General features: G+C 41.5%; 1 protein-coding gene across 12 annotated transcripts in view; it reads left to right on the top strand.

Annotated features, from left to right (window-relative positions):
- LOC122774388 (plectin-like) overlaps positions 1–18,270 on the top strand; it is a 109,247-nt gene that overhangs the window by 37,833 nt on the left and 53,144 nt on the right. For 5 of the 12 annotated variants that reach the window (XM_044033578.1, XM_044033585.1, XM_044033579.1 and 2 more), the window contains exon 1: positions 13,373–16,892. The exons of the other annotated variants lie outside the window; for them this stretch is intronic. In XM_044033578.1, coding sequence (XP_043889513.1) covers positions 13,388–16,892 — 3,505 coding nt within the window. In that variant the 5' untranslated portion in view covers positions 13,373–13,387. Of the gene's footprint in view, positions 1–13,372; positions 16,893–18,270 lie in introns of those variants that run through there. 12 annotated transcript variants of the gene reach the window in all.

Raw genomic sequence — 18,270 nt, forward strand, 5'->3', positions numbered from 1 at the left:
CTTTCTTTTTGCAAAGGTAACATATAAAGTTATCTGGCGATGCTTCATGAATCTACCGCTGGTGTGTTTTATAGTATAATGTGACAATTAATGACATGAAATATTGAAGAAATAAAATTGAAACAGCATCAGATTGAGGTGGTTATATAAATAAATTATAGTTGATTTTTATCGTCATTGCAAAAACACCAGCCTGTGGCTGTAGATTTAAGGAGCTGGTTGATGAGTGTGTTCGCCTTCTACCGTCCAGACAGCAATTAGCATATCGTTGAGAAGAATTCATCACACGTGACTGTCATTGGAGCAGTTGGGGACTTGTGGTGCCAATTTATCAATCACCTCCCTTGGTATTTATATAACCAAAGGTTTTCCCAGAGATGTCAACCACATCTCACTGATTTATCTCTTGGAGTTAAAGTCCAAATTAAACTCCATCCACTGATGAAAACTACAGGATGAGTAGAGGTTGAATCCCGGACATCAGTGGGATTCATTTGTCAAAGATTGTTTCCAAGACTTCAACTTGCGTCCTGTGTTTAATTCCATGGTGAAACATGAAAACACTGCTTAGTCACACACCGTATCGTCAATCACATACGTTATTTTTAGTGTCACTATGCGGCAGTAAACCATTCAGGAAATGTGATGATGATGAAAAGTGTGACTGTCCAGGATGCCTTCTCTCACATCCTGTTTTCCTAGTTTAATCTATATAGTGTCTCTCTCTTTGCTGCACTCTATGACATACAGCTAGTCATTGACACATGCTACCTAGAAACACGATGATGGATATAATAAAACATTTGTACAGGACATTAATATTTATAGTTTTACAAATCGCTCTGTGTTGTCACTTCCTCCACATTAATTTGCTGCCATTAACTTCACCTCAACAAGTTTTAATGCTGTCATAATCCATGAATATATGCTTCTTCTCAATAATCACATTGGGTGAGCAATTAAGTGAAATAGACAATTAATCTGCACCAAATGTTAAGTCTATTAATCATTTAACTGCCTATTGAGAAGAAAAGGCAAATAATTTTCTGATTCTATCCGTGAGTAGACCTGAAAGATTATTGTATATTTTCTAAAAATGTACTGCATGTACTATAATCTAACATACTTTAATTTTGCTGCTGTACACTCCTTTTTTTCCAATTACTCTGTCCGTCAAGCTTTAAAGAAGACACAGACATTTATAAATGAATGTGCGATATAAATCCATGAAGCCTTTAAACCAACCCATTAACATGTTATTATTCCCACATAGCACATGAACAACTTATATTATGTCAGATATTCACCATAAACACTCTGTGATAGTCAGCTGTTGAAAACCATTTAAATAGATGTGTCCTTATTTTAGAGGCAACGACTAGTGTTAGTTACACATGAGAAACACAAGCAGGGCTGGGGGGGGGTTAAACGCTGGTATTCATATGTAGCCCACATGCACCGGGAACTGTACGGGCGCTCAATGGGGGTCTGTCCTGCACTGAAGCGCAGCAGCATTGTGGGTGGTAGCTGTTGAGAGCACGGTGGGATGATCCCGTTATAGAAGATACACTATGCAGTCTGGAATTTCAGCTGGAACAGTGGTGCTATTGAAGGGAGTTCTGCACATCCTGACGCTCAGATCACATTCTTTTGTTTACTTTGTCGAGCATCAGATGTTTCTACGACGTAATAACTACATAAAATGATAAATGTGACAATGATGTAGTCAGGAACGATTTGTTCTTTGTGACTGCAAAACCTGCAAATAATGTTAAATGCTGTACCCTCCATCACAAGTACCGCATTGTATAAATATGATCATTTGATAGTGTTATAAATCATAATCTCTGTTTTTTTATTCATAATCATATTAGTGGTGTCCAAACTAGAACTTTCAACTGTTCCGTAAGTTAAGAAATACATTATTTCCAGTGGAGTACATGCTATATTAAAGGCAGTAGGTGTATAAGTAACCTTCAAACTCTGCTGAAGTATTTATTTTAAACTACTGTACATATCCCTGATGCTCCCCCGAGGGCCCGAGCTAGGGCTCTATAGTTGCACATAACTACTGCCTGTAATAAAAGCATAACATTGAATTCATAGTTGCATTCTGTTGTGAGTTGTTCTCAGTTTGTCCAGTAGATGGTGCTATTAGCCAGTTAACCCTTCTGTTCAACAGAGACACCCACTGAAACCTCATGCGCTGGCATTTAGAGAGAACACTTCAGCCATTAAATTAAAGTGTTTGCACATGTCAGATATTTATTTAGAATGCAAGACACATGAGAGGCCGCTTCATCTTTGTCTCTGAGTCTTAGTGATTACATTTACTGCAGCATGAATTGTACCCGTTTGCCTGTAATACCAATGTCCTTCTGAAAAAATATATTTTGTTAATTACACTAACACTTTGTGCGTCATTGTGTTTTTTTTCTTCTTCTTTTAGGTGAGTCACTTTTCATCTATTCTGCGGTTTCCTTGATGTCAGAGGATGGTGTGGAACATCTGAAGTTCTCAGCCCATAAGTACTCTGATTTAATTAATCCCAACTGTATGATCATGGAAATGCAATTACACACAGGAAATAGGCATTTAGTTCTTCATCATGACTTATGGCATTGACATTTGTGATGTTTTTTTTGTGGCTGAATATATTTCTTCCTTTTTGTGTGCTTTTGTTTTGCATGAATTGAAGCCTTTCTGTTCTCGGTTGTCACAACTGGGCTGATAAACTCTCTGTGAGTTTGTTTGTACTGGAAACCGAATCAGTCAAAGTGTCACACATGTTTGTAGCACTGCTTCACAGATGGATTCGCTGAATGACGAACTTTTACACAGACAGGTTTTATGTTGTCTTGAAAAGAGTCTGAGGGGTGGGGTCAGGACCTGCCCTTCCAGGCCATCATTTCTGAAGTCCCTCCGGAATGTTTTACACCCACTCTGATAAACCCACAAAGGAGCAGTAACACCTAGATGTAGCCTGGCCTGAACAGAACAGGTCACTCCACTACTGCACTTCAGAAGCAGCTCAAGGCGTGTCTATTCAGTGACCATTCTCGGTGCGTTTTAACCGCTATAGAGTGCCTTAGATGTCTTTTAAGTGTGCACATGTGGACGATATCAGCTGTAAATAAATTGTGATGTGCGGAGAAATACAATCTGATATTAGCGAGTATGTGGGTGTGACTGACGAGCATGGCAAACAATGATGCTTCAGTTCCTCTGATCTTCACTTGCAAAGCAAAAATGTCAAGAACGCATTTGTGAGAGAGTGTGTGTGTGTCTGTGTGTGGTCTGTCAGTGTGAATACAGTAGAAAACTTGTGTTTTTCTGCAGGGATGAGCCAACGTGATACTCAGTATTGGTCCAACACAGGCCATCATGTGACAAGGACGTGAATTTCTGCCATGCATTTGGAGCGTTATGCTTTCAAATTTCTTATCAGAGACTGTGTTGTCCTCAGTAGCTACTCCAGGATTATGATGTCAGTGTTGTATCGTATAATAAGTATATCTGGTCGTTTCTTAACATCTGAATTTACATTGAATAGTACGGATGATGTCAACTGTGGTGCTCGTGTGGGCTTCACTGCACACCGGCTCACATTTCATCACCTGAGGCTGAGTAATTACTTCTCCTAAGGTCTAATGACATCTCACGTGGATTCTCTGGCAGCCGTACAAAGAGAGGTAGCTAATTGTTCAAGGTGACTGAGCTGGTTAGCGTTTCTTTTCAAAGGCCAGGCCAGAATTTGATACTTTTTTTTTTATATATAATAAATTATTTCTCTCCTGCGTCTCTTAAAGAAACACTTGCAAGCTTCAGTTTTGCCACAGGGGTGTACTGTTCTTACAGTTTGCTTCTTTGTCAGCAACCAACGCAGGCCCACACCTTTGAGCACTGCAGAACTGCATCGTGAGAAGAGAAACCGCAAAAACATTAAGCACCTCTGAGAGTTGTCAGTAACCTGAGAGCCTGCTAGCTGAAGTCACTCTGCTGCTGTGTCAGTGGCCACATGCCCTAAAGGGCAAAGTGATTGTTATCTCTCTACGATTTCATATTGGAGTTCTCCTTGACTTGTGTGTGTCTGCACTCATGTGCTGTGAATGAATCCACTGCATTGTTCACTGTTGGAGCAAGAACCTGCTGGCTGGTTTTTATTACACTTCGGGAAGGGAAATCTGGCCATTGTTCAAAAGCCGAGCGTTTAATGGAAGGTGTCACAGTGGAAAACAGGATGTGGAGCCAATGCAGCGCAAGTACAGAGCAAAGTGAAATCCCATCTCTGTAGCAGTTAGGACACTTGGATGGTGAACGTGTTTGAAATAACAGGAGCTGTTTTTTAGTGGTCAAGCCTTTATTGCTTCCAGTGAATTGTACTTGGAACAGTCTCACAATGATCACCTGATGTTTTATTACTCCAGCAGTGGAGTAAATGCTGATGATGCTGTTATTACCCAGCATTTATGTCTTGGACTCTGTCACGGCTCGCAGACAAGGCCGTGAGAAAATAAAAAAAACAAATAAAAGCCCTATGTATGTCACAGTTATAACATGGTATGGGTTAATTATGCTCTCATATCTTTCTCCACCCACTGGGTGAGGCTCTGTATATAAAATATTTCTGTATCATGCCCTATGTTGTTTTGAGACATGCGTTCCTGTCCATCAGTGTTCTTTTGTATTTACATTGCTGCATGAAATTACATGTTGGATATGTTGGAATCCACTGCAGAGCTGTTTCTTCCAGACAACCAGGACATTGCTGAAGTCCTAGAATGTGACACAGTGTATAGCATCATGAACATACAGCAAAGACAGCATCTAGAGCTTGAAATAACCTGAATCTGACACCATGCCTGTTTGTTTGCACATATGGGGGTGGTGCTCCATCCTCACCTTTCAGGATTTGGAAGTGCAGTTAAAGTTTCTTTATTTGTGTGCTTAAGATGAACACAAACTTCAGGCTCCAGAAAAAGTGCTTCCACAGAGCAGCCGCTGAGCTGAAAATGTCACACTGCTCCAGCTGTTCTGGCTCTTTCCTGCATATTAGAGTTTAACAAGAGCCATCTTGTGGGTGGTTCCACTCAGTGACAGCCAGTTCATGAAAGTTACATGATTAATAATACTGATGAGTCACTGGCTGTCTGTGTCTGGTATTAAAAGCTGTGGGAGAATTGGCCTTTTCTTTCCTCGGCAGCAAACCCTTGAACACATTTGCTGCAAGTCTGTCTTTTGTGAAAGGAGCAGCTCATTCTGTCAGATTTCTTTCCTCTTTCTCTTTCGCTCTGAGGAAAGAAAGAATGTGGCCGATTCATTCTATCCAGATGGACGAGTTTTATGGGAGAGATGATGATAAATCACCTCCCTCTCTCTCTCTCACTCTCTATCTCTCTATCTCTCTATCGCTCTCTCTCTCTCTCTCTCTCTCTGTGTGTGTCAATATGTGTGAGTGTGTGCATGTACACATGTACACACAAAGACACCTGTGCTATTTGTTTGTAAGTTATCAGAGGTTGAAAGTCAGTATGCCCATCTAAAAATAAAGCGCACCCTCTTCAGGTTACAATTCAAATCCACACAGCAAGACAGGAAGGCCAGGGTCTGGATCCTGTGTCCAGGTTTGTTGTTTGAGCCTGTTGCCCTAGGCAACAACGGCAGTGGCAGCAGACCCACGTTCCTTGGGACCTCAACCGTGGACAGCACATGGTATTTGCCTAATGTGGGCTGTGTTGCTACAGCAACCAAAGTCCAGCATGGCCACACCCATATGGGGCCTGCAGACGCTGACTCATGGAGCAAATATTCAGAAGTCAGGTTTTTTTTTATATATTTTGTTTTTTTTAAACTTTTATATTGTTTGAGGGCATGTTTTCACAATGGGAAGCACTACCTCTCTGTTTTTTTTTTAACCTCCTCTGTTTCATACTAACATGAGCTCGTCCACTCACCAGGCTGTGTGTGGCGCTCTGGTCCCTTTTAGCTGGCACCACCACACCTGGCACTCCCTACCGCCATTTTATCCTGTTCACACCAACCAGACTGTGGCTCCATTTTGTGAAGGTCAAATTGCACATTGGAGAATGATTCATAAAGTTCACCATCCTCATAGGTTGGGAATTTATTTCTCCTCTGTCATGGCAAATATTGTTACACTGGCTTAAAATTATATCAATTCACACATTACAGGCAAATAGTAATAGAACTTTTTTACAAACATGCTTGAATTTCTCTCACACACTGACTGAGGTGCTCAATTGTGTAGGAAACATTATGGAGTCCAAAGTGACATCATCATAATTTAGTTGTTTTATATTCCAATGAATGTTCTCTTCATTTTTACAGACTGATCTGACCACTTTTGTGTGAAATTCCAAACAATACTAGATACTATAAAATGTATGTTATTGAAAATGTTTCTAAAAGTTTATAAAAAGAAGTATGATAATGTCACAGTCTTTATTTCATGTTGTCTTGTAAAGCATCAGTGTGTCTGAGCTGAAATCCTTAATATTCAACCCAAAATAAATCAAAATGTCTTGATATGTTTTGACAAGGTTTAGCATTAGGTAGCATTTGTTGCCTGTTGTACTTCAGCTCTGCAAATATTGTAGCACCTGTTGGTTGTTTGCACACTGAAATGGATTTGCCATTGGCGCTCTACATGTTTGGGCTGTTTCTCCTTTGGGTTCATTCTACTGTAGAGTATGTGACTGCAGTTCTAGGATTTACTCACTGCTTTTTATTGACCTACAAAAGACCTAATTGTTCTCTGCAAACCACAGAATAAGTATGCAAAGGGACTGAACTGCAGTTTGTTTTGGGCGTTTTTTGGATGCTTTGATGGTGCATCTTGCCGTCTGACTGCAGTCCTTTTGTTTTGTGTCTTTCTCGATGTAGTTTTCTTGTCTTCTTTTCTTCCCACGTTACGACCCTCATCTCACTCATACTCTACGGCTGTAATTTGTGAGATTTCTCAAACAAGGCGCCCAGTGTGTATCTCTGTGTTGCCGGAAACAAAAAAAAAAGCTTGGACTTTCTCGGATGTATGAGACATGAGGCGGGGTATCCAGGGCAGCAGAGAGGATGTGTTCAGCCTGGCAGGGCCCTCAGATTTATAGTGTTATAGTGTTTTTCTGCATTTATGGGCCAGTGATGAAAAGATCCCCTTGTTCTTTTTTTCTCAAAAAGACCCTCCCTACCCTGAATGTACCCCTCCACTCCTTGTCTTGTACTCTCTTGCCCCATCTTGCTGTGGGTTTTTCAAAGGGTGAAATGACCAAGTCGCACTGAGGTTCTGACTGTAAACATAAGGGAGGTGTTGCGTTTTGGTGGAGCTGCTCAGGCCTTGTTATAATATGTTGTATCAAAGCAGCATGGACAGTGGCGATCCACTTGGAGATCGGTTCTGGCTCAGCCCAAAAAAAGGTAAGTGACTGTAAACTCCAAACTGCATTGAGAGAACAATTCTCTGCTTTGTTTGAGGGTTGTATATGCATGCCATAAAGAGGTGTGGCCACCTACGGGCGACAAATCAACTGTTCTCATTTTGGGTGACTGAGTTGAAGGAGTTGTGCATGTCATGGATCTCTCTTGTGCAACAATATGTCTACCTTTCATACGCAATACATCTCTTGCATGCTGATTCGGATCCCTGGCTGCCATTTGGCTGACTTGGCAACCCTGCCAGTTGACAGACTAAGAGTGTGGAGGGCTGGTTCAAATTTTCTGTTCAGATTTCACTGCTGGAACTTGTTTACACCACATTGAGGTTTTGTTGCCACTGGCAGCTTTGCAGAAAGAACCACCAAAACTTGTTTTCTTTCATTTTTATGTGGGGATGACAATAATATATTCCATCTTGCACAATATTATGCAGAAGGAAATCTTCAAGAAGAGGGCTGGATAGATGAGAAAAAGTTGCAGTTATAAGTTGTTTGGCATCCTGTATTCAGTTAGGGAAAGTTTCCATCGTCTTTGCTGTTTGCAGTGCAGGACATAGGAAATCTGTCACAGTACTGCTTCTGGTTTCAGTCTGGCTCCCTCATGCTTCTGTCCAAGTGTAAGGGGCTGTCGGACCATTGCAAGGTTGGAAACGCAGTGACGGAAAGCTTGTTAGAGTGATAACATGCAAGAAGTCTTTTTGGGCAATTAAGTAGGGCAAAGGAGGGCATCTGTGAAATCATTTCTTTCCACTCTGGAAAAGGAGAAGTCTGTGTAATCTGTGACTCCGGGATGTGAGAACACAAGGAATTGTTTTGTGTAGTCATTTTTACCCCAGCACACAGCAGTTTATAGATTTTCCGTGTGGATTCATGCATATGGTGAAAGAGAAGCCAAACGCTGGCATTTCTTCCTCTACCCACACAGTATTGTGCTCAATTATTCCTTAAAATATACTGTAACTATTTGCACAAACCTTTACACAAAGTTACAACTTCTTTTATTCCTGAGTTGCCTTTAACAAGTCTTGTATAACTCCAAAGATATTTATGGGGCAAGACAATTTTATGTTGGCAAAACTTCAGGAACCGTTTCCAGTGTCCTGATTGATTTCAGAATATTGTCTATTGTTCTTGCCTCATGTCTCTGAAAGGAGAAAGACAATAATTCTTTGTTCAGCTCTGAATTGCCCATTGTTTACCAGTTATTTATTTTTGCAGCTAAAGTGATATATGCTAAAGACTGTCTTACTCTCTGTCTCTCTCTCTCTCTCTCTGCTCGCTATAGCTCCTAACATACAGTTCTCCTTGTCTGCTGCTAGTTTGTGGCTTTGCACACTCCTTCATGGTACAGTTTTTAGTACATGAAACCATTTCTACTTATAGCTGTTCTCAAACTATTTTGACTCTTTCTATATGTGCATGGGAAAACTAGGCTCCCTGAGGGTGGTTTTGGACCCCACTAGATCATCACAGTTACACCCAGACTGTCCAGAGACCTCAGCAACACAAGTGGTTAATCCATGCAGCTCCATCCTTCTTGCATTTCAAAATCCACTTGCTCTCTCTGCTTGAGCTCTAATTGATGCTGTCGATGCTGAAGTGATAACAGCCAATGTTGTTGTAAGGGTTCAGTGAGGGTGGGAACCATCATCATATGCCATTAGACGGCCTGTTACAAAAGCCTACTCTACAAAGTTTATTTATAGCCCCAGAATATGCAAACATGTCCCAAAGACCAAGTTGTACAACATACTGTATGTCATCCTGACTGTTTAGACTTTATATTTAATTGACGAGCAACACATCTGTAACTTATTATATTTTTACGAGATTTACGTAAAAATTATCTGAACAACACACTCGAGGAGTAGATTTCATCCACTGGAGACCAGGAATGTTTGAACAGTATGGTTTTGAATTGCACTTATATTCAAAATTATAACAACTGATCAAATGTGTTTACTACAGAGAGTCTACAATTAAAAAAAAAAAAAAAAAACATGCGTCAGCTCTTTCAGGGGCACAGCTGTCACCTGGGGTGAGGGGTCATCTCTATCCTGACTGTACACAGCTCCACAAATAACTTGAATTATCACCTCTCAGTTGTATTTCACCACCAACCTGTCAAGTTGAACTTTACATCCATGGCTGTCAAGACTCATAGATGAACTAACGACATGAACCATCTATTGTGTTTTGTCATAATTAGTACATGACTTCTTGGAATTAGGGCCCAAAACAAGTTTTGTGGGGTTGTACTGTCCTTCACCTTGGACCACCAAATATTAATAAAGGTTAAACTCAATCCCTTTTGTGCCAAATTAGTCTTTCAAGGAACACAAACGAGAAGGACGCACAACCCAAAAATATAATTCTTTTTCTGCCATGACTGTCGCTGGTGAAGAGGCACAAATATAGATTGGTCCAGATATAATGGGAGCCCTAGCACATTGCAGAAGGATTTGTCACAATTCAAAAGTGCAAGTCATGATTTGTAGCAGAGAAAAGACCCCCTCCACATTTGCCTTTCAAATATCTTTGTGTGTTGAAGTTTTAGTATTCACACAAGAAGACCAACTTATTTTGTTGGTCTTCTATGTTGAATATTCTCACTCTAATTATGAAGAGTTGCTCACATATTACAATTATAAATTTTGCTTTAGCAGAGACACCCATCCCTTGCCAATTGTCCTCTATAGTTTTGACACACATTTGACTTCACTAACCACTTGTAGGGACAGATTGTAGATTACAAGAGTAACAAAGGCCTTGCTGACCTTTTCTATCTTTGGAAGTACAGTACAGTAGATAGAGTGGCTTATACTGTATGTGATATAGAATAGAGGGCTCATGTTCAGAGTAGTAGACCTACAGTATATAGTGGGTCCCTCACCAGCCACCATGAGTTGGTGGTGACAAGTTTATTCTGGGATTTGTGGAGGACTGAAACTTTGAAGCAGGAGCCAACTCCTGACCAGAAAACCACTCAGACACTTCTCAAAGCTGCTTTTCTTCTATACATGCTTCACTCGATCACATAATACATCTATGTGTCGGCAGCAATGTCTGTCTTAAGTCTGAACCAAATTTCATTTGATAATGTGTGTAAATCCTGCTACCTTTTGAGAGTCTATTTATAATCATTTAACTTGCAAATGTTATCTCAAACCTGCACCCAACCACTGTAAAGGGCAGCGACACACCACTGTCAGGGATTTGTTAGACTTAGACTAATGGATGTAGTATTTCTCTAAAAAAATAGCAAAAACTGTTGGAACACCAGTTGTCGGTATATGGATAAAAATACTTACTATATATGTATGTGTGTGTATATATATAAATATATATATATATATATATATATGTGTGTATATATGTATATGTATATATATGTACAGTATGTATATATATATATATTAAACACCTGATTAAATTGGCTCAGTGGGATATATATATGTATATATATATATATATATATATATATATATATATATATATATAACCTGGTTAAATTGGCTCAGCGGGATGACTTAAAATGCTTCTGAACCTAATTGTGACTTTATCACACTTACAGATACACACGTACTCAATGATAAAACACTCGTTTCGCAATACAAAGGAATGCCTTTCTTGCACAAAGTACCTTAGAATCCCTTTGTTCTCTCTCTCTCTCGCTGTCTCTCAAAGCTCCATCCATCCCAATCATTAACTTCACCTGCACTGCTTAAGATAATAAAACATTATGAGGTGTGCTTTTGTGAATTTCTGCCATGGGTGGAGTTCATACTGATATGTCCTGGGGCAATCATGTCCTAGATTGACTAGACTGCAGATGGAAGGGAATTGTTTTCATGACAGCATTTGTAAAAAGACATCAGGGAGGATTCTACAGTAATTGCCAAAAATGCTGTCTGCCAACACACTTCATTATTTTAATCATTTAGATTTTACACTGCATGTTTAAGTTACAGTGTAAATGTTCTCTGATATTTTTTGCTTGATTGTTGATAAAAGCCTGACTATGTTCTGTTCGAGTAGCTCTGTTTCAGATTACAGTGTCTTAGCAAATAGTGCTTTGATTAATGACAGTGTAGTCCAGGTGTCCAGGACAACAGATTTATGTCCCGCTACACCACTATAGCCCTGTAAGAGGATAATTGTCTGTTTCAGTCCTGGCTCACTCTATTTTACTGTTGCCATGGTGAAAGGAAAACAGTTTTCAGCCAGTGTTTGGATGTGTAATAGTGTGTGTGGTTTCAAACTGCAGGGGAATTGCATAATTTCATTGCTGCTCCATTTTCTGGGACTGTAATATCACAACTGCTGTCTGCGTACTCCTATCTCCTCTGCGTATTGTTGCCTTTTCATTTATGCGAGGGAACATGTGCTCCATTTCTCTACTCAACAATGGCCTGTTTTCCTCCCAACTGGGCTTTCCCTGAACTGACCACGAGAGGAGACTCTGACTGACACAGAAAGACGAACGGGAGACAGATGTACTGAAGAGAGGAGTGATCTTGGGATAGAAATGTGATATGTTCCTGAGAGGGCTGAAAAGGTTAGCTATAATGCACAGCTCTTTATATAGTTGTGCAGGAGAGATTCTTGTTTCTTGGCTAAGTTGAGAGATGAAGCCCTAATGTGTTAGTAGCCTGAAGTAGCAACACATGTTTAGGGAGCTTTACAACCTGTTGCATCACTATAATGAACTGCAACGAGAAACACTTATTAGTCTACGTAGCTTCCTTCTCTTGGTGGCCTGGAGACTCCAAACAAACACAGATATGAATAGCATCAAACATTATATTATTTATGTTGGATTAAGTCAGCATGGGTTGTACCAAAGAACCAGTTTGTGAATTGCCATGACACTCTTGTCTTTTCATATCTTGCCTGGTACATCCTTTGTAAAAGGTCTCTGTTAAAAGTGACCAAAATACACTTTATGATGATTCATAACCTCTATTTTTTTTTCTTCAAATGTCACCAGTCCATACTTTACACAGTCAAAGACGTGTGTGACATGATATCTGATAACCACACCCAGTGTGTGTGGAGTAAAAGCTCTTCAGTGATATCTGATCGAGTGTAAAACTAGACGCCTTGTATTTGACAACCTACATGGACACTCAGCGAGTTGTGCCACCGCAAGAGTGACGTATCTGCCAAGCGCCCGGCTGTTCTTTCTTACACAGTAACTAATCTCTGTTTAGAAAAGTCCATTCATTTGGGCTGGTTTGTGTGACTTGCCAAAGGGTGTGTATAAGCCAATGTGTTTAGAGGTATGTGTACACTATATAGTAGGTGTGTACGTTTGTGTGTGGGTGGGTGTTTCTGTAAAAGTTACAGATTTGCAGAGCATGCACAGACTCACTTCAGATGTCGGCTGTCATATTCACCGAGTCTTACTCTTTCTTTATTCCAATCTCTTTTTTTTCATTGCGTCCTACTTCCTGCTGTACTATTTACTTTAGTGAGAGAATTTTTTTCCATGCCAGTTTTTTTTCTCTAAGAAATTGAGAGAGAAGGTGGGAGGAGCCCGACTGAAAAGTGTGCCTCACTCTCTTTCTCTCTCTCTCCCTCACTCTCTCACACGCTGCCTCACTTCCATTCTGTCATTGCCATTGCCAGAGCGGAGACCGTTCATTCCCAGCCACGCTGAATGTAGGGGTGACAGGACACTTCTGACTTTGTTTGAGTTAGATTTCACAAAGGACTATTCTTTTTCTGCCAGTAATCCAAAGGAGGAAACAAGGAAAAGAAAGTAAGCAATAAGATCCCAAGGATTCGTTCGTTCTTTTTTTTTTCTAATTGAATTGAGAGACACGTGACAGCTGGTTTTGTCCCTGGATTCTTTCACACAAGACATTTTATTAGTTTTTTTCCCTATATTTTGCATTTTCGTTTTACTTTGATAGATTATTCTTTCACAAAGCACCATGGTTGCTGGAATGCTGATGCCCCTGCAGGACTTGAGGGCTATCTATGAGGTCCTGTTTCGAGATGGTGTTATGGTGGCCAAGAAGGACAAGAGGCCTCAGATCAAGCACCCCGAGGTACCAAGTGTCAGCAATCTACAGGTAATCCGTGCTATGAGCTCTCTTAAGTCCAGGGGCTATGTAAAGGAGACATTTGCCTGGAGGCATTTCTACTGGTACCTGACCAATGAGGGCATTGTTTGCCTGCGTGAATACCTCCATTTGCCCCCTGAGATTGTACCTGTGTCCCTGCAAAGGGTGAGGAAGCCAGCCACCACTCTAGCCATTGCTCACCAGGCTGCACGGGTCCAGTCTGTGAAAGGTCCTACATCTTATGTTCCCAAGCCAGGACAAAGGGGTGAAGAGAGCCATGAGGCACTTGCTGAGCGTCAGGGCTACCGCCATAAGATGATGGGCCCGGGGGAAAGAGAAAGTAACCCTGATAAGACCCCCAGGTTCAGGGGTCGTCTGCTGACTGCAGAACCAGCCAAGCCAAAAGCATCATTGGAAGGGGAGGACCAGCCTCTCTTCCGCAAAGGGAGGAATTTCAGAAGTGAAGCTGCGTTGGTGGAGGAGAGTAGAGTGAAAAGAGTCTCTCGTCAGCAGCTTGACATGAGCAGTGAAAAGCCGGTAACAACATCATATGAGAGAAGAGTGTTTGAGGTCCAGAAGGAAAAGGTACCAAGTTCTGTCTCAGTTCAGACAGCAGCTTTGAAACATGATGTAGCACAGACATCAGTGTCCTCCAAAGCAGCAGTGCCATTAAGTGTGCCTGCTGTCACTGAGGCTACAGGTGCTGCAACATTAAATATTCCATCTGAATCCTTTACTCTCAAAACAAAGGAGGAGCTCAGTGTCTCCAATGAGAAATCTTCATTTAAGTCTAGAGAAATTAGCAAAAGCAGTTCACCCACCGCAACGCTTCCTGATACAGTTGTCAAAGTAGAAAAGACAAAAAAGATTATTGTGGGTCCAATTAAATCTGAGGTTGAAGCTGAAGCAGCACTTGTAACACCCCAAGCCATTGTCACAGTGGCTGCTGCTCAGGAAACAACCAGTCTTCCTCATGACACTGCCACTGGCGCTACTTCCATCACAAAACCTGTTGGTGAGCGTGTAAAAGAAGGGACCACAACAAAGATGATGCACCCAGTTAAATCTGAGATGAAAACAACAGTTAAAACCACAACTGACAAAGTGATGCCTCAGACAGATACTAAAAAGTTATCTGCTCAGAAAACTTCCAGAGTTCTTACTGATACTGTCACCACCACGTCTGTGATTACAAAACCTGCAAACAAAGATGTCAAGGAAGATAAGGGACAGAAAGCAAAGATGAAAGTGGATTCTATTAGACCCACAGAAATGAATACTCAGATTGAAACAAAAAATGATCATAATGTGACCAAGAAAATGGCCAGAGGATCTGTGACTCTGGAAACCACAAAATCTCCACCTGTCGGTACCACCAGCAAGCCAGAATTGTCCACCTATAAAGCAAATGAGATCTCAGAATCTAGAGTGACTCATGATGCCACTAACACCACTCTATCCTCAGATAATGTCTCAGTTAAGCCTGAAGCTGTTGAAGTGCTGAAAACTACAACACTGACTGAGCTCTCATTACTTGAAGTCACAAGTACAATTAGTACGACAACTCTTCCAGCATCTATGACAAATGCGGACGACGTCAAGGAGGAAGCCACAGTAGAAGAGATAATTACAAAACGTGAAAAAACTGATGTGAAGGTGATCTCTCACATCCCAAAAAATGAAATGATGGTGCTGGAAGAGATCCCTAAAGTTTTGGCACAGGATCCCAAGGAAACCAAACAAGTAGCTGAAGGAAGCACTAAATCAAAAAGAAAGAAAAAGAAATCTCCATCATGTGAGACACCCATGAGTGTCAACACTGAGGAACCACTGGATGCAAAGGCTGAGAAAGAAAAAAAGTCTAAAGACAACCCCTCAAAGGAGGTGACAGAAATTGTTGTCCAACCAATGCCATTGATTACTTCAGAGACTTTAACTGAGTCTAACAGTGTTAAAACTGAGGGGGCCTTATCTGTAGAGAAACATAAGCCTGTCATTAAAATTAATGGAGAGGGGCCACAAATAATAGAAATCTCTAAACAACTGGATGAGAAGCCAAAGGAGGAAGTCCCAAAACAAACTGGAACTATTTCTGACCAAGCATCTCCTCCAGTTAACCAAAACCCTGCAGTGCCCCCAGTGGTGATTTCGGGTGAACTACAAGCAAAGAAGAGGGTTGCAGAAAGCACTGTCAAAACCACCCGGGGACCATTGTGCATTAAAGACGAGTTAAATCCTAATTTGATCCGCATGGAGCCAGCAGGATCTGAGGAAGTGCATGTTAAAAGTGTTGAAACAGTGACTCTTCGAAAAATAACTCAAGTTGAGATTATACAAGAAAGTTCCAAACCTGAAAAGAAAATCTCTGCACCACAGTCGCATCAAGCCACAGTTGAGACTAAATCTCCAGTAAGCACAGAGAAGGGTGCAGAGGAATCTTCAAAGGGTAAGAAGAAGGGAAAAGGAAAAAAGAAGGCTAAAACACTAGACACAGAGACCATAAACACAAAGCCTGTCCTTTCACCTGAAGCAGAAACACTGCCGTCCACTGACATTACGTCATTGCCCGAGGCCAAAGCTAAAGACAGCCCTGTCACTGCCTCTGCCCTGACTGAAATGAATGTTTCTTTAAAGATGACTCCTGAAAGAATGTGCAGTAAGGAAGTCAGGCAGGCAGCAGCTGTGCTCTCTGAGGCCCCAGCAGACAAAGGGGAGGAGGAGCCAGCCCTGCTCTGTGCAGAAAAAATCAAGCGGGAGGTTCCGAAACCAAAAACATCCTGCACTGCGAGGGAAGCACCAGCAGCCAGAGAATTAGCGTCAGCAGCAACAGCAGAGGCAGCTGTAGCTCAGACACAGGCCAGCCCACTAGTCAAGCAAGAGGAGCCTCCCAGAGTTGCACAACATTTAGCCAGTCAGGCAGCAGAGCGCAGCACAGAGAAAAGGCTCTCTGTTTCTGAGGCCTCAAAGCAGAAGGAAGAGAAGAAGAGGGACTTGGAAGAGGACACACCCTCTGCCACTGCCACACCCGCAGCTGCTAAGCCTAACCAACCTCAGCTAGGTGACACCTGTGAGTCTGTAAACCCTGACATTGACGAGGCTGCCATGAGGAAGAAAATTGTAGTGGTAGAGGAGGTTGTTGAGGTGAGGCAGGTTCTCAGTCCCCAAGCAGCTGAGGGGGCGTCACCTCCACCACCTGTACAACCTGAGGAGGAAGAAGAGGAACTGGACCTGGATGTTTTGGAAGAGATTGCCATAGAGCGGGCACTTCTGCTTGGGGCTACGCCGACCAAGGTGCAAGGAGCCTCACCTGATGAGGACTGGGACCACTCACTGGAGGCACCAGAGGAGAAGACATGGCCTAACTTCATTGAAGGTTTGTCTAAATGTGTGCAAGTATACCCACTTCCTGCCATGCCCTTCTCTTTCTGTGCACGTGATGTAGTTGCTCTTACACCTAGGACCCCACCTTTCTTTGAAGTGTGGGAGGTCTTTGGTTGGCTTTTTGGGAACTGCTCTATTAATACACTTCTACATTGTCATGTGCTTAGCCACTTATTGTATTTCATGTTCCAAAGAAAGTTCCCATTCTGTAATTATCCCTGACTTCTCTTCCAAAGTATTATTTGGGGTGATTTGATTACAGTTTATGGCTTTAAGTTGCATGTTACAGAGCCTAGCTCCAATTTTGTGATGTGAACTGGTCTCTCTTTAGGAAGAGCCTTAGTGAGATGGTGAGAAGAGTCCATTGGGATGTAGCTGTGATTTAATTATCTGTGTGTTTAAAATAGATGAGGTATCGGTAACACTGCCACAGCTCACCCAGTAATGTACTTGAGACACTGGTAGATTTTACACTGCCATTGGGACATAGATTCCTCCTCCACAGATGGTTACAGGTGGAGGTTTTGCTTAAAATGAAACTAAAAACTACAAATTAAACCCTCAACTTTATTTTTCCACAATTCCGATGCATCAGAAGCACTTATTGTTCTTAGCAAATCAAACCAGCAAATCAGACTTTTTGGGGTGGGGGAATTCATGCTTTGTTGGGTAATAAGTTGAGCTGTGCACTCTCTAAAAGTTGTCCAAAAGTGATTATACAGACCTGTAGTCATTCCAACAAGGTGGGGCTGTTTTTCTGAGATTCAGCCTCGCCTGTTCCCTGCAGAGATAGTTGTGCATGAGTTAAAGCCTGACTGACTAAAAGAGGGAGGTGTGGTGCTTTTGGGAGCATTTCTCCTCTTTTCCCCAATAATACTGTGTTCTTGGCATCAGTTCATCTGTGGTTGTTTTCTTGGTTCTTTTTTCCAGACTGTATGTGAGATAAGCCAAGTCCCTTGCATACCATTATGTAATAACAAGTATGCATAGGATATCTGAGTTATGTAGGCAATGTGTAAACAGCACTGTATGCGGTGTTTCTGTGCTGGATCTAGAAAATAACAGGGTGCCATGTGATGCTGTGGTTGGCGCTGTTGAAGTGAAACTGGCATTACTCACATTAAATCAGCATGTTCATGTGACTTCAAATTTTGGATGAATGCAAATATTTCACATTTTTGCCATGTAGGAAAAAAAAAAGATGTTATTTTGGCTAACATGTTCATTTCTCTATCCCTGTGAGGGTTTATAGCAGGGACTTCACATGGGTGTTGTCTGTTGTGGGTGTGAGCAATGGACAGAGTCAGAAAGTTGGAATAGCTTGCTCACAACTCTATGGGTGTGTTTGTTTGGTTTCACATGTGACAGCA

This window comes from Solea senegalensis, linkage group LG9 (assembly GCF_019176455.1).
Source record: "Solea senegalensis isolate Sse05_10M linkage group LG9, IFAPA_SoseM_1, whole genome shotgun sequence".
Taxonomy (NCBI): Eukaryota; Metazoa; Chordata; class Actinopteri; order Pleuronectiformes; family Soleidae; genus Solea; species Solea senegalensis.